The sequence below is a fragment of the Buteo buteo genome, chromosome 8, assembly GCF_964188355.1.
Source record: "Buteo buteo chromosome 8, bButBut1.hap1.1, whole genome shotgun sequence".
Taxonomy (NCBI): domain Eukaryota; kingdom Metazoa; phylum Chordata; class Aves; order Accipitriformes; family Accipitridae; genus Buteo; species Buteo buteo.
In genome coordinates this window covers 7500935-7521559 of record NC_134178.1, presented here as the reverse complement: position 1 = coordinate 7521559, position 20625 = coordinate 7500935, and the positions used below count along the sequence as shown (strand labels likewise).

General features: G+C 39.8%; 1 protein-coding gene across 1 annotated transcript in view; it reads left to right on the top strand.

Annotated features, from left to right (window-relative positions):
* The window catches only part of CFAP47 (cilia and flagella associated protein 47), a 329354-nt gene extending 323456 nt beyond the window's left edge, over positions 1 to 5898 (top strand). Inside the window, exon 64 of the mRNA XM_075033536.1 lies at positions 5111 to 5898. Coding sequence (XP_074889637.1) covers positions 5111 to 5332 — 222 coding nt within the window. The 3' untranslated portion in view covers positions 5333 to 5898. The remainder of the gene's footprint in view (positions 1 to 5110) is intronic.
* The last annotated feature ends 14727 nt before the right edge of the window (positions 5899 to 20625 follow it).

The window sequence follows — 20625 nt, the reverse complement described above, 5'->3', positions numbered from 1 at the left end:
CTCTTGCAAATTTTATTTGAACTTTGCTGAGTTAACACTGTTTGGAAAATAATTGGAATACCATTTACATTAAAATTCCTGACACTTACTCCCAACAATTAACGCCCTCCTAACATAGATTTCTCTGGCAATTAATTAGCATGTAACTCAGTAGCTTTTCCAGCCTACAGTGAATACACATGGATGATCTGTGTTCTGCAAATTATTGCTATGAATCATGAGCCATCTGTAAGAACGGGTTGAATACCAAAAAAAAAAAATACTTTTATATAAATTGTTTGGTGACTATTACCAGTATTTGCTGAATAAATTACATCATGAACATTACTCAGTCAGACATCAAGGTAGTTAAATAACTTACTTGAATAACTTATGATATTTAAGAAAAAGTGGCAGAATGCATCTCATTTTTTTAATTCTTTAAAATATTCTTCAGAAAGATTTAGCTCTGCAGATGGCCATTACTCCAACCAGATGAGCCAGATTATTACTCTCTTCACAATTCAATTAGATTATAGTTATCAGGAATTTTGAGGGTTTGGTAAGAGGAAGTCACTCATTTCAACCAGAAATCCTCCCTCAGACTGTCAAGGACATTCAGACTGTGTTGTCATCTTTCTTCCTAAATTGCGTGTGAAATATGCCTAGAGATGCATTGCAGGGAGCCTGGGATTCTTAAATACCTATGTTTATATTAGATTTATCTTCTTAAAAGAGACTGTCTTTTATATTTCTATTCTAGTAGATTGCGTAGCTTGTAGTAGATTTAATACATTCATCTTTAGACTTTGTTACTACCAGTGCTAGTATTAGAACTTTTCCTAATTTGACATAATAAACTGCACTGCCTTAAGCATAGGAAGAGGAAGAGTTCCTCTGATTTGGGAAATTTTGACCCACTTAGGCAAGAAAATACGGCTTGTAAGTCAAATATTCTACCATATATGGTCATATGTAGATGACCTTTTGAAGTCTCTCTTCTCCACCACTCCAGAAAAGTCTAAAACTTGATCCATCTTTTCCTTTGCTGAAACGTGTCTGAGCTGGAAACCCAAAGCAGCAGCTCTGAAGGCACTTGCACAGATTCTGAACTTGGTAGACTTGCTCTTGCTGCAGTTTTCATATTGATTAGAACAGTTGTTGTAATTAAGTTGTACAAGTCTTATCCTGAAGAAAATACTTATGGCTTCAGCAGCACTTGAAATCTAATATTTTCCCTTGGAAATAAAATATTCTATTAAAATAGTCATTTGTGGGTGTCTAACGCTTTCTGAAAATTACTGAATTCTAGGTTGTCTTGAAAATTACTGAATTCTAGGTGGTTCTATTGCTAAACAAAGCACTAACTCAAGATATGTCGACAGTTACAGTAACTCTTTTCCATTCGTGTAACACTTGTTTCCCCTTTAGCAGAAAATTCTGAACTAAAACAAGAGTCTTTCTTTCAGTAAAACAATAAGTAAATGCTCAATTTTTTCACAATGACTGTCTCCAACTGTCTTGGATGATAGCTCATAATTTACAATAGATGGACTACCATAGTTCAAGATGATAAATTAGGGTGGGGTTTTTTGTTGTTATTGTTCTTTCTTTTTTTTTTCCTTTTTTTTTTCCTTCTAGCTTGATGGATCCTATCTGAAGGATTCATGGGATAATGCCCACAACATTTTCCCCATTGAACCCAATGAGTTTCCATCAGGCAAAAAGCAATCTCTCCTGCCACAGAACAACACCTGACGCAGGCTACAGCAGCAACAGAATAGGTGGCTTTGTTCACCAAGTCAAGTCACAAACTTTTTTTCACAGAACATACAGTCTAGGATACTTGTATAGCAAACAGGAAATTAGCAAAAGGCTATATCAATTTTTTGATGCTGATGATAAATGAAGTTGAGAGGTGGCATAGCCAACCACTTTTGTTTAAATCCCCCTTCAAACAATTACTAACACTATAGACAGTAAAATTAGAATATGTGTGGATTCCATGAACAGAAGTGATTTTTTAGTAACTTGATACTCAGTTTAAATTGTTGGCTGAAACACCTATCAAATCTTTTCTCTGACCTTGAAGTGATCAATGAGACTTGCACCTGGTGAATAGGACCCTGAGGTTAAATTTTCTTTAAACTACATTGTTCATCTGGCGTACTAAAGAAAGATAAAGCATTTTATCTTGTACTGAAGTTAATAAAACAATTAGCTAACTTTGGAGAGTGATTTTCTTTTTTTAAATGACAACTTGGAAATAAGATACTGATGTTGGTCCATGTCACACCTGCTTTTGCTGGATTTTATCCTTACAGTCAGTAGAATTACTAGATCATTTCACAGTATTAAATAAGGTTGAGAATAAAGATGAGTTAATCTGCCTGTTTTACACAGGAATAATATTCAATTTAAATTAGATTTTGATTTTAGCAGAATAGTAATGAAAGTTTAAAAAATTATGCATGCATGGTGAAATATCTATTAAGATCTTACGCTTACTAATCTTATTTGAATAAGGCAATTCATTCAGAAGACACTATGTAAAATCAGTACTGCCAACTTTAAAGTACAAGTTTTTTAAAACTTTTCTTTAAAAATACACAGCAAAAAATTTCACCTATTTTTTCAACATTAGCACAGAAATGTATATATTCAGGTACCAAAATACTGGTTAAAACCAGATGTGTAACAAGAAGCACAACAATCAGAGATACATACGGCGATGACATTTAAGAGCTGTAAGTGTACGCAGCCTATATGTGAAGTAGTGTAAGTGCTGTATAAGTACATAGCAGAGAACAAAGTCTGTGCCAAAGGGTTTATAGATTAGTGGTCTGAAACTTCTTCCCGCTGAATAGCTGCAACATGAATACAAAATGCATGCTTGCAATAATATCCCTTAAATATACTTTAGCAATGATAGGGTAACAATTAGAGCAATAGGAAGGAACATATGAAAGATAGCAAAGGCAAACATCATTGATCCAAACTTTTTCAGTGGCAAATATAAAACTGATATTTAACAAAACATAATAAAGTCAGAGAGCCACTTTAACATCCTTTTTATTCTCTATGTTGTTATACTTATGAGATGACTGTAGAGAAAGTTCAAGATGGAGAAGGTTGACTGCTCTTCCCTGAGGCTTTTGTAGTGCTTTACCTAGACCATAATTAATTGACAGAATGCAATAAATAACTGAGGAATATACGGACTATGCTTTGGAGATGGTTCATAGCGTTTATGCTATGTGAAAATTTGTCACAATTTTTATGGATATTGTTGCTCCTCTCTATAGGCCAAATCTGCTTGGTGTACTGACATACCCAGCAGCAAAGCAGAAGCAGAGCTCTCAAAATGGAATGAGCAAATGAGCCACAAAGGCAGTTGGAAGCTGGGCTGTTAACTAAATGCTTGAGAGAAAAACTCATGAGCTTTGTGGTTGACTGTTGCACTGATTTCCAGATCGATTTGAGAGTATAAGCAGCCTTTCTGACCTTTTGTTTCCTTGGATGAAAAATGACACTGATGTCAGGTGTAATGGTTATATCTACAAATGCTTGTTCTAAGGATTAAGTTAGTTTTAAAAGGGAGATGAATTACATAAATCACAACCGGTGTTGTAATGATAAATCTTTATGACTTGAAGCAGAAGAGAAAGGTGATACTACAAGCCATGCCTCTGTAGTTCAATGCAGCGTGGTGCAAAAGCCTAGCACCAACAAACCTGTTCTAGAACCACAAGCAGCATGGCTGTGTGATCGCAGTGCTGTGCCAAATGTGGGAAGCAGATCTTGGGAATTTGGCAATGTCACTTATTTAATGTGACTCCACTGCTTTGAGGCTGCAAAGTCGTAGAGGCCGGTGTGTTCTGTTGACTGTGTACTATGTATGTATGTCCTATGTACGTGCACTATGTTCTGTGTAAAAAAAAAATGTCACTTGTATGAATATATTTTACTAGACCTACATCATGTCATATTTTTTACTTAGTCTTCCCTACAAGTTTTGCCTTGGAAGCAAAAAAAGCCCTAAACATAAAACCTGGGATTTCCAATCGCTGAGCACGAAGGAATAGGTGACCGTGCATGCCTAAAGTGGGCATGCAATGCTTTGGCTTTCTTTTGCATAGTACAAAGCTGGACATAATGACACATCATCTGAAATCTTTGGCTTTTGCAATATTTCTGTTGTTTGTTTGTGTGGGTTTTTTTTACAGAAAAGTAGAACAGAAAACTAAAAACCATGAATAGACCTTTTCTTATATATAATGACAGGAGAATGCTTATGACTTGGAATAAAGACCTGCTTTCAAAAATTAAAATGATACATTTTGAAAGAAAAATGACTGAAAGATCTTCAATAGTTACACATGAGTTTTTAGCAACCAAAATTCTGCTTCAGGACACAAATGAAACATGGGAGACAGACAGCAGTATAGCCTTCATATGCATAGAAATAATACTCCTTAAATATGGATGGATGGGCTGTGTAGTAAGAATAAGAATCACATAGTAAGAATCAACTACTCAAGCATTATAAGACATGACATGGAAACATATGCTCCATTCCTAGAGACCAGTTATAAACAGAAAGCAAATGAAGAGTGTCATTTTCAATTCACATAAATATTCTTCAAACTAGAGATTTCAAAATGAAGCTGCAATTCTCTTGTGCGTACTCAGAGTCCTTTTCTCTTAGTTTTGTTCATTATTTTAATGCAAAAATTCCACCATTTGATAATACCATTATTACCAATACCAGAGCTGCAATTAAATCCTATGGTATAAACTTGAGGCATTTATATTGTACTATGGAATAATTACCTTTGAACAACATACAGACCTATGGGGTTTACTAAATAAAAAAGGAATTTTAGATCAACCAGGAAGTTAAATATCTCGTCTTTGTTATGCTTGGTCCTCAATAAAGTTAAATGTGATTTCAGTTCTCTGTGTTCCAGGAGTGCAATTCTCATTCTGTGTTATTCCAGTACCTTACATGGAAAAGGATAAATATATTTTGAAATCAATGTAGCATGGTAAATCACTGTCAAATTTTCAAGGTATTTGATCACTGATTCTTTTTTTTTTTTTCTTTTCTGTTTCTGTTCATTATTTTCAGACAGAATCAATGCAATGGACATATGAAATCAATGGACTGCCTCCACAGACCTTACCACCTACAAGTCGAGCAAAAGTCGTTTCTACTAGCAGTTACATAAGATCAGCCACAGTTAGACAGCGCAATTTTTTACGTGAAAATCTGAAACTTACAACCACTGGAGCATCCTCACCAGTCAAGGGGGCACCTTTGGTCCTGAGGACAAACCAGAGAAAGTTATGATCAGTTATTTTTTTGGTTGGGGAGGACACTTTGGTCAAATAAATTCTGCAGATAAAAAGAGGATATGGTGTTTTAATTTTTTTTTTTTAAAAGCAGATATGATATGCATTGATTGTGTATTTTATATGGAAGATTCAGAGTGCTTGAGCTCTAGTAATATTCTTATTTTTCTGTGAGGGATTTTGGATGCTTACCTAACAGTTTATGTATATCATACACATGCCAGCAAGTCCTAATGAGAAAAAACTTTGAGTTGAAGAAATAGACTTGAAAATTGGGGAATTCAAACTAATGCTTTGCTTTCTAAGGGATATTAGTTTAGTAAGACTTTAATAGGAAGCTTTAATGAACATATTGTGTGATGTTCAACAGATTACATCCATGCAAACCAAGCAAGCAAAACCAATCCCTGATATCTTTCACTGTAAAATCCTTACCCAAATTTTGCATTATTTTGCTATGGTGAAGCATATTTACATGTCATATGCCAGGAGCTTGAATGCCTTTCAGATTCTCTTGCTTTGGCAAATTTCATTAATTATGACAACTTTGCTTTGTCTAAAATAAGAATCCTGATTTATTCATCCCATAACACTCCAAAATCTTAGATAATTATACATAACATAGAATGAAAATAAAATGTCCTCCCTCAGTATTTTTGTGTGGAGTAAATTTTAGAGAGTGCTTTAGAATATTGAAATATAGAAGGCTATGAAAAGTCAGTGGGGAATGGAGCCAAATTTTACCTTTTTTTCTAAAAGAAAATAAAAGGTACTATTCATATTGTGTTTCCATTTCCATTTTTCCCATCCATAGGTGACTTTAGATGGGTATTCAGGCTTTCTGTGCTCTTGATGTAATGTGGAAAATTAGATCTACGCAGGCATGCTTTGTGTAAGATCACTGGATGGGTAACTCCCACCTTCTTTCTGCACTGACATTGTTTTTCCTGATTTTACTAATAGAATGTGGATTGTATTTTTGCCTTTATTTTGATGGCGGAATGTGTTTTAACAAAAAAATGGCTTGGCACAGATTAAGTGCTTTCTTGGCACAAATACAGAATGAGCATCATTGCTCGGGAATGGGGAGCCTGAGAACAACCTATGTAGGTCAGTGTAAATGAGCACCAATAAAACCATTTTACCGCAATGTGCTTGAGGATTTTGTTTATGCCACACATTTTAGAGACGCTATTACAGAAAATGTTGGGAACATATAAAACAGCAATGGCACTGTTTAATATCTCCTTTTAAATGCAGTGTGCCCCATTTTGGTCAGAAACCAGGTAATCTGAAGCAAGAATAAAATCTGCCTTACAAATTCAGTGCACAACACGGGAAAGATATTGTCAATAGTGATATCCAGTATATATCTAAACGACATTAAGAAGCTATTGCAATATTTATCTTAAATGCTACTGGGACCACAAATACAGCTAGATTTCATAGGAAGGCTCTATCTGCATATATAAATGAAGCAAGTATTTCTCTATCAGAATTTATGGATCAGAAATATGCAATGGTTTCACAACTGATTATTGGTGTTCAAGAAATATTTCAGTAACAACTTTTCTTTGTAAAAGCTTTGTTTTCCTTGTTTTGCCTTTTTTTTTAAAGTTTTGCTTTCTTATTTAAAATCACGCATGTTTGCAAGATGCTCAAAACTTTATGATTCTACCAGAGATGGATTAGCAGGTGGCATATAGGTGAATCACTGAACAATTAAATGGTGCTCACTCCAGAAATTTTATTTCACAGTTTGTTTCCCTGCACTTGCTACTACATGTAGTAGATTTTAAAATTCTGTCATACATTCAAATATTAAAAAAATCCATAGGCAAATATTATGCAGTAAGATAATATCAGAGGAGCATTTTTGAAGGTGCAGTTTAATTCTTTTATCTGCCTTAAAAGTGAAGCATAATCTATGCTTTCTGGACCAGATTACAGTTTTTTTCAGTGTGTACAAGATCACTCATGAGTTATGCAAGATATGCCATCATCAGTTGAATTTGTACCTAATATTAAAAATTTATTGCATTTTTCTTATTTCTTACAGAGTTTAAACAGAACTAAAAATATTTCTTCTGATGTTAAGAGCATACTTGCAAAGGCAATTTAAATAAAGACCATTGTATCCGTGCGGTTGTAACATCCACAATGTTTTACATATTATCCACATACAGTTATGGATTACAGTGACTAATTTTCTATTTAAAATAAATTCCTTTCTACTTCCTACCTTGATGCTTTGCACTTCTGTCACTGATGTGACTGTATTCTTTATAATGCAAGGGCTAATTCTAAGTATATATTTTAAAAAACAGTTTCTTTTCAGCAGCACTGGAAGATTTCCAGAATGATTAGTTTTATTCATTACTTGCTCCCTCCATTTTACTAGAATTACTGAGCCATATTGAAAATCTTGAAGTTTCAACTCATGGAAGGAAAGAACTGATATGAGAAATGATCATAAAATTCTGCTTTTGTTACTTAAACTTGGAGAATTCACTCCAAAGCTTTTGGACCCACCATTCTGGAAGAGAAAAAAATTAACTTTGTTTCTCCATGTTGGAGCACACTTGATGATCTTTTTCTTCTGAAAAGGATGAAAAAAAGGAGTATGTCCCTTCACATTAATCTGTGCAGGTACAGCAGAATCTCAGGGAAATGGGGGGATATTGGTTATTACTGTAAATAATAGCTCTTAATTTCTAATTGCTAATTTTGATTAGAGATCTTAGATTACTTGTACTGACCCCACATATATTTTGGTATATATAAATATCAAAATTACAAAAGAAGTTTTTCAAAGTCAATATGACACTTAAGTCCACTGTCTTAATCATAGTCTTACATGACACACATGAGTCAGCTGTGCCTTTGCTTGTTACTGGTTTACGAGAAATACTAGTGGGCTAACCAGTGTAGTCACCACCTGTTTGTTTATATTTCTTCCTCCCTTGTCTCTTTATGTCTCTCTAAAATGATTCATCTTTCAGACTAATTAAAAAAAAAAAAGGATTAAAACCTTATGAAGCAACATTATCGTGTAATGTAGAACTAGTTACTTGGGAATGGGGTCTACATTTAATCTTATTACTAAAATACCATGCAGCTTTTGCAACTATTGAGCTCCTGTTTTGAAGTGATGTGTCCAGCAGTGGAATCAATCTGCCCTAGGCGGTTGCAGGACCGTACAGTCAGATCACTAGCTTCTAAACAATACAAAAGCCGTCAAACTTCTAATTGTTTGATGTTTGGCTGAGCCTTATTTGGCACAATACTACAGAGGAGAACGACACAAGGATAACATGGAAATGTTTTTAGGATGCCTGCCATTAGCGGCTCAGCTTGGAGTGGGTTTTGCTGCCACATAACTCAGAAGGTTTCAAGATTGCTTGTTCTACTCATGTCTGGATAGCCATGGCATCAATGACACTCTAAGACTATTTTATACCTGATCTCACTAGTTATAGAAAGGTTTTAGAGTATCAAACTTCCCCTTCAAAAATAATAAGAGCCTAACATTAACTCCTGTGTCAGTGCAGATTTTGTCTGAGTCTGGAGAATTGAGAGATAAAGATGGCTTTAAGCACAGAAAGTAATCATGATCAGGTAAAGAGCCCATTGGGGCGTGGGGCCATATGCATTTCTACTGCTAGCTGCAAGGAAAGGTATTACTTTAAGACAGCTCTTTGGGACCGAAGCCAGGTTAACAGAGGACATAATGCTGAACCAACAATGTTCCTACTTGAATGAAATAACATGGCAGCAGCCAAATCTGAGCGTGCACTTTTTTTTTCCTATGATCACAAACCCAAACTATCAGAAGAAATGGAAACTTCTGGCTCATCCTGCATATAGCAAACATCAGAAAAAAAATTGCTCTATATTAATAAATATCCCTAGAAGAAAGGCTTAATATTTAGAATAAGAAAGAAAATCCTTGGCTTTGCCTTACTATTTATTTACTTGTGAGATGTTTAATAATTTTATTTCTCCCTGCAGTGACTGCTCATTCTAAAATAAATGACTGAACAGTGCTTTATTGCTGACACAGATCACAGTTTGTTGCTAATGGAATGTTAACTGCTTTTTAAGTAACTCTGAATAAACCTGCTGATCCGTAGAAGATTCATCTAAAAAGGAATCCAATTCATCTACTAGCTTTTCTGCTTCCACTGACATGAAACATATTCTTCTGCAGTTTACTTTACTGCAGTTATTGTAATACTGATAGTGTCAAATTTCCTATAGTAGGATATTTTACATTTTGAGACCATGGCATGATGACAATGTGGTGAGGTCACGGCAGGACGTGGATGCCAAGGTCACTGCACAGAAGTCTGTCCAAAAAGCACTGCTTGGTGGCTAGAGAAATACAGACAGACAGATGTGGGGCTAGCAGAATCTTTGAGGTTGTTTTTTGTTTGTTTGTTTGTTTTATTCCAGGATTTACCTCTTTTCTGTAAAGTACCCAGTTTCTCACGGTAAAAAAAAAAACCACAAACAAACAAACAAAAGAAAACCCAACAAACCCCCCCCCCAAAACTGTCAGTGGAAAACCTGATAACTCACTGCTCATCCCACCGTACAAGTACACAGCAGATGCTACCAAATCCCTTACCAAATCAGGCAAGTCAACCACACCACTCAGCTTGGTGTCATCTGCAAACTTGCTGAGGGTGCACTCAATCCCACTTTCTGTGTCACTGATGAAGATATTAAACAGTACTGGTCCCAATATGGACCCCTGAGGGACACCACTCATCACCGTTCTCCACCTGGACATTGAGCTGTTGACCACTACTCTCTGGATGCGACCAGCCAGCCAATTCCTTATCCATGGAACAGTCCATCCACCAAATCCCCAACTCTCCAGTTTAGAGAGAAGGATGATGCGGGGGACCATGTCAAAGGCCTTACAGAAATCCAGATAGATGACATCCATAGCTCTTCCCTTGGCCACTGATGTAGTTGCTCCATTATAGGTGGCCACTAGGTTGGTTGGACAGGACTTGCCCTTGGTGAAGCCATGCTGGCTGTCTCGAATCACGTCCCTGTCCTCCATGTGCCTTTGCAGAGCTTCTAGGAGGATCTGTTCCGTGATCTTCCCAGGCAGAGGTGAGACTGACAGGTCGGTAGTTCTCAGGGTCCTCCTTTCTGCCCTTTTTAAAAATGGGTGCAATGTTTCCCTTTTCCAGTTGCCGGGGACTTCACTTGACAGCCATGACTTTTCAAATATGATGGAGAGTGGCTTGACGACTACATCAGGCAATTCCCTTGTAAGTATCATGACTGATACCTGGGATCCAGCATTTAATATATTGGGCACCCTTGCCAACAATCTGAAACACTTTTGACTGCTTAATATCAACGGACAAAACAAACCCAAAGATACTAGGTAACTAACGTGTATTGCCAGCACACAAATTCCATTTATGAATAGTTCTCTCTAACATATGGTATATTATGGTGTTAACATACATACATCTAATGTAAGAATAAAACAGTGATTATTTTTATTCCTTGAAACATAAAATAAAGGCATACTTGCAAAACTCTGCACTTGGAAAGTCAAGCTGAATGTGCAGGCAGTCAGGTGTGTGCTTCAAAATTCAGAGCATACGTGTGGGTAGCAGGTTGAATACATGGTAAATATGTGGACAGCATGGACTCAGCAGTCTTGCATTGCTCCTGGCATAAGCTATTGCAATCAAATGTAAAACCTTTGATGTTAAAATGCTTTTCTGAGCTATGCAGCTACGTGGTTAGCATTAATTGTTACTTGCATTCCGTTTATCATTGTCTTATTTCTGCCCTGATGTTTGCTATCCTAAAAAACCCCCACAAACCAAACAAAAAAAAAAAATCCAGCCTAAAGAAAGGCTACCTTGCCCAGGTCTGAGTCTTACTGTGCTCAGGTACCAGTTATTCATCATTATGAAACAGTTCTTAGTGAACCTGAATCTAAATTACCTAGAAGAGATATTGTGAAGGGGAGACACAGACAAGCAAGTTCACAGCTACAGAATTAAGTCTTCATGGTAAAGAAATCATATTGTATAGAAATTATTTCTAAGGAAAGCTCTTTTCCCTTAGAGAACAGTATCCAAACACAGTGGCTATGATCATTGCCCTATCAGAGATTAATTGCTAGATGACATGGTGTTACTGTACCGAGATACAAATAGGCTGCAGACCCATTAGATTAGCACATTAAAAATATTATTAGTTGGGGGTGCGACACCTGTAAGAGCCGTTTAGTCATTTGCAGGTCACAGAAGTCAAACTCCTCGAGTACAGTGGCAGGAGGTGTCTGGAATTCCGATACCCATCCGTGCTCCTACCTTGGACGGTAGAGGACAAAAGGCTGCAAAGAAGCTGCCTGGAGGTTCCCCCCTCCTCCTCCTCCTCCTCCTCGCTCCCCCCTTGTGCTGCGCTGCTACAGCTGCCAGGATCAGGAGCAGCCTTTAAGCCAGAGCTGTGCTGCCGTAAGTAAGAGGGAACAGCTGGGTGATATTGCCACTGGGGGTCCCACGGCTTTAAATATAATCAATCTGTGGTCCGATATAATCCTTATCTTAACTTTCAGAGCATACTGCAAATTATCTCTACGCCCCTTCTCCAGGTTTGTATTAACAGGAATAAATTACAAAGAGGAAATCTGCATTTAGCTTACTGATGCTAGGTGATAGTGAATTGTGATGTTGCTCTTGGGAGGAGATTTTACCTATCATCTAGTGCATCTAGAATGACGGTTGGCTGCAGTTCCTATCACTTCTCAAAATGTAAAAAAAAATAAATAACTTGATTATTAACAGAGAGGATTAATGACAGAATCAGCTAGGTAGATTATCAGTGCCTGAATTAATAAAATCAAAGCAGCATGAAGAGGGAAAATATGAATGGAGGGGGTTCGCTGGAATTATTTGGGAAGAGAAAGCTTGAAAGTGAGGAATAGCTCCACCTTAAAGAAAGTAGGACAAGACAGCTGGCAGAGAAAAGTGACAAGGTTATGGAGGATTATTTAAACTAGAAACAGGAGGAAAAAATCAGCAGGTGTTAAGGAACACTTGGGGCAGTCACAGACATCTGCCAGGACTGTCAACACTATGACAGTATCTCTGTCACAATGCAAAAAGTAAGAAAAATTATAGTAAAACAGGGGGAAGAAACAGTGCAGAACCCAGCGGTGCATCAAGGAAAATCAGCCAACAAAATTGTCCAACAGTAAAAATAAATAAATACCAAACATACTTCAAACCTTTTATAGAAAGAAACAAAATAAAAACCATATTGCCAAGGAACACTACCATGAGAGGAGGACTATTGTAATTCTGGCTGTAAAGTAGAAAAGACAGAATACCCCTTAACTGCAGTGTGATACCGTGGCAGTGGCATAGTTCCATAAAAATAGATTGAGAGAGTGTTTGGAGGGGAGGAGGCCAGCGAGGAGAGTCTGTAAGGATGCGGGTGCAAGAAAGGCTGGCTCCCACGAATGAAAGCACATTAGCAGCATAACGCTACCGGCTCAAAAGAAACAACATTGCATTCATAATGTTGAAGAGGGGCAATTAAAAAACCCAAATACTTCCCCTCTTAAATTAAACACACCTGTATCTGATAAACTTAGATTTAGTAATGTCACTTGATGGACAAAAGACAGTCAGGTGTTTAAGAAGAACTCAGTTCCCCAACAAAATGTCACTGCATTTGGTTCATTTCCAGGAAGTGTACAAGGCAATTAAAGCCCATATTGGGATAAATTTAGCAAGGCTGTATCTTGACATGCTATGTAACAGTGTCTAGCAAAAGTAGTTCAAGAGCATTCAAGAAAGTACTGTTTTTAACATAGTGTGAAGGTAACATAAAGAAATAACTGGTCTTGAACTTGTGAGCGGATAATGATCATCATTTAAATAAGTTAAAAATGAGAAATCTCCACTCTGCACTGTTCAATAAAACCTGAAGAAGCAGCAGAGCTTTCTCCCCAGATGCCAGTCATAGTTACTGACACAAATGCCACCTTCCATCCCTCACTGTTCTCCTTTACATAAATATTACATGTATCTAAACATTAGCATGTAAATACACTAACTCTGACATATCGCTTTTCTTCTTCCCCCAGGCAAAAGCATCTCTTTGAGAAAGAAGAATGTGGGTGTACAGAAGGAAATAGAAAGTTAACCAATAGTTTTCAATCTCTCCCAAAACTAATGCATACTCAATTCCCACTAGAAGGAAGAAACAAAAAACACCCTGGACTTTGTCAGAATTCAGTACCACAGATTTCTGCAGGATTTGAGGAGTGATTAATTTCTCAGTGTCACATAAGAGTAAATACCACCATATCCTCATATAACTCAATTACAAAACAGAATGTCATGAATATCAGGTAGAAAACTAGAGACACTAAGACTATAGAGGCACCCTTTGTAACTTTGCCTTAATTTACTGTTATCTACCAACAAGTGCTTAATACTTTTGCCTGTTATCTCCAAAGTAATGGCTTAATGCAACATTTACTAACATATCTATTCTCATTAGAAGTTTGGACAAGATGCCAAAGAACTGCCTCAACTTACTGCAAAAGCGATAACTACATTTTGTTTGTTGGCAAAACACCTTTGGTTAACAATGGCCCTGAGCTACACCAGCAAGTGATTTTTGCTACTGGGAACAGCACTGGGTCCCATGTAGGGCCATGCTGTTCAACTCTGCTGGCAAACTTGATGAGTTTTCAAGTGTCTAAAATAAAATTGCTCAGCTAGAAAACTAACTGGCAAACTGAAACCAACAAAAAGAAATGAGACCTGAGTAGGGAGACATAAGAGGTCTCTGCCCACTTTCCCCCTCCCAGAGTCATGCTGTGTTGGCAATCCCTGAACACTTTCCATTTTGAAAGGACTGTGATTTTAAATTAAGAAAAGAAAGCAAAACCAAACCAGACTTCTAAAGAGGTTGAGGAACAAGGTGTAAGAGTACTGAAAACAGGGAGACAGAATAGGGTTGTGCATATGTGGTTCCCATGTATAAAACCACAATGAGGTGATACAGGCTGCTATTAAGCAATTTGCCACGCGTGCAAGCTGTGCTGCAGCTGCTGAGCTCAAATGACTGTCCAGCACCTGACTGCAAATGGGAAAATGGATTCTTTTAGGACCTGTTAAAACTGGAGGTCAAGTGAAGAGAGGAAGGACTATTATCCTTCATTTATGAAGTAACTGTAAAAAACCCTTTAACTTCTGATACGCAATGTTACCGTTACTGTGTGCAAAGGGTTGCTCACACTAAAGACGCACCTGGCTGAGAAGAGCCCATGTAAAGCATGGAGAATCATAGAATCATTTAGGTTGGAAAAGACCTTTAAGAATATCAAGTCCAACCGTTAACTTAACACTGCCAAGTCCACCACTAAGCCATGTCCCCAAGCACCACATCTACACATCTTTTAAATACCTCCAGGGATGGTGACTCCACCACTTCCCTGGGCAGCCTGTTCCAATGCTTGATAACCCTTTTCGTGAAGTAATTTTTCCTAATATCCAACCTAAACCTTCCCTGGCACAACTTGAGGAGTGGAAAGCAAGACATGGCAAAAGCAGATACGAGAATTTCATTGGCAGGGCAATATGGAGTGAGTCCTTGTGGATGGGGGTCCTGGCTGAAACAGGGCATGAGAATCTGAGATCCTGTCTCCTGTTGTCTTCAAAGAAATTGGATTTCATTTCACAGATGCCCCTCTTCATCATCAATTTCTCCTCTTCTGAGAAAAAACTGCAAGTCCCAGCAACCCAGTTAACTGCCTGGGTGTGAAAGAGATAAATGGGGTTAGAGCTGGAGGCTCTTCCACTTCAATCTCTGTTAAATGGCAACTAGAAGCGAAGCAGAGGACGAACTGCTGTAAGGATCCCTTTGGGTGTCAAGACAGACTTGGAGGAAGTTGGTAAAAATGGCATCGTTCCTATGACTTGACAGCATGTCTGACTTAAGGACTTAGACTTGTTTATTGCCTGCAGATTTAGAGAGTCCTGGGGAGCCCAGGCTCGTTCTTGTTCTTTTCTCTAAGCAGTCGCTTGATAGCAACAGGCTGCAATTAGGCTCTGGAGGATTCAACATGTAACCACTGGCCAGAAAGATTAATAGCCAATGAATTATAGCCTTATGGATAAGAAAAATATTTTTTGTGATTGAATTCCTGTGGACATTTGTGATAGGAAGCAGCCACCAAGTCCTCGTTGCTGCTTTGCACCATGCAGCTGTATTTCAGCGGCAGATGGGACACTCTGCACCGGTAATTTAACACCAGCTGAGGCCCTGGTCTTTTTGGCATGTTTTTGCATGAGTCTATATGCAGGGCTGAACAAGGATCATGGAGGCTGTGGTTTTCAAAGTTCAAGAGAAAGAAATCCAAATCTTGAGGAGTGAAGGGCACCCAAAGCTCCTAGACTAACAATTTAAGCCGTGATGGCCGTACAGATTTTAAGAGCGGAATAGCCACTTCATATGTACCATTGACACAATAGGTCATGATACAGGTAAGAGCTCACTAGGGCCACCAGTCCTACTGCATTGGTGATGAGTTTTCATACAGGACGTGTGTCATCAAGATGGGTGGGATACATGGGTGTCTGGGACCATCCCCTTCCTAGCAAAGCCACAGGGAGTCATCTCTAAACTCTGAGCATGGCATCTAATCTCTGCATTTGGTACTTCTCATAGTTAAAAAGAAGCAGAAATAGCTCAAATTTCACCTTATGGCTCCTCCATAAGAACCAGAGATGCAAAGAACTCTTTTTTGAGATTATTGCAACAGGCAAGTGAATAAGGTGGTGATGTATTTTTAATCACTGAAATGATTAACATTTAAGTCTCTCTAGTTTATGTACACAGCCCATGAGACACCCAGAGCACACAAATGTAGTGATCTCTCCACTCACTGCTGCGAGGTTTTTGGGTTTCAGAGCTCGACATTTTGGGGTAACTTGGCCACTGATTGCTGTCTCCTGCAGGATGTCACTCTACCAAGGGTGGCCGTCTGTCTAGGAGGCACCCTGTCAGTAGATCATCCGTCCCCCAAAAGCAGCCGGGCAGAGGCCAGGAGGGGAGAGGTTTTGGTACCTCACTCTGACAGCCAGCCTGAGGCAAGTTTTCCCCACCTCTGAGCTGGATCCCTGATAGGAAAGGCAGGCCCAACCAAACAGATGGCCACTTGGCCCAGCTCTTAAATAGCCATGAAAAAAAATCACAACGGGGAGGAGGAGTGAAAACTGCTTTAATCTCTGGGCTAGAGAAATGTGCTCCCCTGCTCTCTGCTGCATGGTTTCTGAAGGAGGTGTAAAGAGACCACGCCGCCACGCTAAGCCCCTTGCTTGGCCGCAGTGCCTCAGGCTCTCTTTTGGGTGAGATGGATTTTGCTGTTACAGATATGTCCTAAAAAGCTGTCCATCTTCACAGCCCAGCAGGGCCCTACCTCCAGCTTTGCCTCTGCCTTTTAAAAGAACGGAAAGTCATCTATTTCCCAGAGGAGTAGAATAGGTGGGTTTCTACGGAAGGAGCAGACCCTGCTAAGCTGGTGCCCATCTCCTGGTTGCCAGAAATCATGGTTAGAGAGCTGTGACAAGCCAGGAGCGGAGCTGGGGGCATGTAGGTAAACATGTCCTACCTGCAGGCTGAGGTGCAATCCTGGGGGGACACCGCTGCTTTGTTCCTGAGCCTGATCCTCAGCATTTGTGCAGGACATACGGCAGCACTGGGATAGCTGTCTGTCCTGGTGCGTACCCAAATACGCACTGTCAGACCCACCCCTGCCTATGGGGTTAGGGTCTCCTTTCTGAGAGCTGTCTCTCCCACCCTGCACGGGGGATTTCAATGCCCAGCTCAGATTTCTGGGTATTTTGGTGGGGGGTGAGTACCCCCGTTCCCTGATGAACCAGCCCTAGGTGCCAGGGTAGGCTGCAGAAGTGGGATAGAACAGTGGTGGTGCCGGGCTGGGGCTGCTCCGGGGAGGCATGGGGTGGGCTGGGGAGGGGGTTGAGAAGCTGGTGCAGAGCCAGCGTGAGCTGAACCGCAGCATGGTGAATTAGCGAGCAGGGACAATGAATTAGCGAGCAGGGACGGTGAATTAGCAAGCAGGGACGCTGCTGAGCTGCAAAGGCGGTGCATGTGCAGGGCTGCAGGCTTGGGAGGTGACCTGCCCTCTGCAGCTTTGCATCCCATTCTTAGATTACAAACTTTAGGTCGATAACAACTGCGGGTGTACTTTCTTTCTCTGAAGAGGCACAGGCTGACTTTTTTACATCAGGCAGTTCAGGGACAGAAGGTGAAAGTGAAAAGATAGAAGTAAAATATCATTAACGATACAGAATAGGTACTCCCGGCATTTTTATAGCAGTCTTTATCCAGGAATGTGTGCAGCGCAAGATCACTGGTTCAAACACCCCATGACACCCTGGCTGGTCATACCACGGTTTGTCTGCTGAGCCTAACTACTTTTTCTGCTGAAGGCCGGTTTGAGCCACACTTCAAAATATTTGTTATTCTTACTGCGTAAATAAACCGCTTGGGACTCTCACTCCGGTGCCCTTCACTAGCACTGGCATTCATGAAAGAATAAACAAAACCCAGGCAGACCTCAGTCCTCAGCCCATCAGCACGCTGAGCAGGCCATTCGTCAAGAGGCGCAGTCATGACCGAATGAGCAAAAGCTTTTCCAGAAAAATCCGTGACACCCAACCCTCCGGCACAAACGGTACTGTACTGGCTTTAGCACCTCCCAGTTAGAAGCGACCTGTTTCGATTGCTGTAGCGGGGAAGCGGCAGGGGACGTCCCTCCGGAGGTCACTTCAGAAAACTCCTGCGAGCGTCCCTTTCAAGGAAGAGCACGAAACAGCTGCGGATCTCTCAGTGACAAAAGGGGCTCATCCACGCAAATATTCAATCGGAAGCTGTTATAAAGTGGGACTTGAAGCCGTCTCCACAGAATTGTACCCAGGCGTAGAAACCCAGCCCCAAGCCGGCTCCTCCTTGGAGAGCCGCGTCTCTCGCAGCGAGACGGCTCTTTGGCAGCTGCCTCCCCTTCCCCGCGCAGCATCCCTGGCTTGGTTCCCCCCACAGCCTGATGCTGTTTTCTCACTCATGCCCAACGCTGGCAGATTATTTGACAGCCTGCTGCTATTTTTACCTTGTAGCTTCTTTACTCAGCTGTCTCAATCAGCTGCTGCTTTGTTTTTCCTCTCCCTCTGCCTGCAGAATAGCAGGCTGGAGGCTCTCAAGTCTTGCTTCTGTTCCTGCTCTCCTTCAAGGCTTCTCTGTAAGACTCCTATCAAAGTCAGCCTCTTCCTTCTCCATCCCAAACCTTCAACAAGCAAGGCATGACACATTTGTCTTCTTGTATCTGCCCCTTCCAGCCTGACTGTGATAGAAAATGCCAGTTTTTAATGCTCGCTCACACCCCAAGCAAAGACGGAGAGGCGAGCAAACCCTCATTTCTCAAGACACCAGCTAAGAACCTTAAATAAGCCGAGGGAAGAAAATGATTCAGCATTAACAGGAGGTCTCAGTAACAGATGGCAGAGTAGACAAGCTCGCTTGTATTTGCTTGCACAGGGAGGCCTTTTGTGCCAGTCTTCTGGAGGGGCTGCTTCACGTGAGAGGTAATTTTACTGGCTGGCAGGACAACGCTGCAACGAGAGCAGGTCCTTTGTGCATAGATCGTTACAACACTCACAGCTGCCTGTGAGTGGTTTTCACGCTTCTAGTTTGTATTTTGAGTAGATAAACATGTTTTTGCTGAAAATTTCTCCTGTCAAGAAAAACTAATTTAGCTGTTCCTGCAGTTGTGCTCTATGATATTTAATTGCTAAGGCTCTTTTCTCAGAGCACACTTAAAATTAAGCTGTTTCGAAAGAGCACGCTCCTATGCAGATATACTTAGTTTAAAGTATGGCTTCATATTCTCCATCAAACAAGCCATTAATAGGACTTAGACGTCAGTGACCTCTACCTTTTCTTCTATAATTTAAAGTAACAAAAGAAAACAGAATATGATTTTGTACAGGCTGTAGACAACAACAAAAAAAGCTATCGGATGTTGAACAATAACACATGAGATGTGTGACTGGGACTAAGGGGTAGGGGTAGTTGTTTTCTTGTGAGGTTGTGACCACTAGATCACCGTACATCCCAATTAAAAGATGTCACCTAGATTAGTAAGCCGGAATAGAATACTTCAGTAGCTCTTAAAATACTGGTTTTTTTCAGCTGCACATTCAGTGCTATCTCTGGCCATTGGCTGACCCAAAGATCCTCCCTCTGAGGGAAACAAGGTATGGGTAGAGGCCACTGCTGCCATTTCACTGTCCTCCACTCGGTGCAAACACGACTACCCTTAATTCTCCCAGCACTGAGCAGCATACAAGGTGACCTTGAGTATGCAAAACTCATTACAGGCTCTCATTGGAAATCTCATCCTCTACCAGTTGTTAAAAATGAAAGATGCTTTAATAAATGATATGTCAGCCACAGGATAATACTCCAAGCTTTCCCTTCCACGTGCTGTTGCAGCCACGTCGTAGGCATACCCATAGGTTTAACACTTCCAACCTAAAACCAGCCACGTCTATTTTCTTCTAACCTGGGATGCAGAGGTTGTTTCTGTCTCGTTGTGGGTTACCCATCCCATGTTACGGTCTTGTGAAATGGCTGAGAAGTGGCTCTCATGCCCTGCTGCTCTGCTAAGTGGGATTTCTCTTGGCCTATGTTACAGAAAGATGTTCAAATCAAATAAATACCTGGGGGCTTGAGTCTCTATAGCTCCATGTGGCAGAGGTCTAATTTTCCTGCCTTGTTCTAATGATCATTTTTTCCCATGTGTTCTACACTAGCAGATTTTTTAAGAACAGGTACCAACGGGTATATCTGTAATTATAGTTCCTATTTAAAATGTTACATGCTTTTCTTTTATGCAAATGCAATGGCATGTTTTCTAACTTTCACAGTTTTAACTGCTTGTCAAACAAGTATTTTTAAAATTGTCTGAAGGACTTACTGTTCAGTGAGCTGTGAATGTAAAAAATGCCTATTTGAATTGCTTGGCTACTTTTAAAAATACCTTGTCTTTGGAGGCAAAGAAAAAGCAAAACCAAATCTGAAGATGACACTAGAAAGACCACAAAGCCTTGTTTTGTCAATCATCTGATGTACACTTTTAGGGAGAGATGTTCATTGATATACCTCGATTATAAAAACCTAACTTTGAGGTCAAGTTGACTTGGTCAAAAAAGC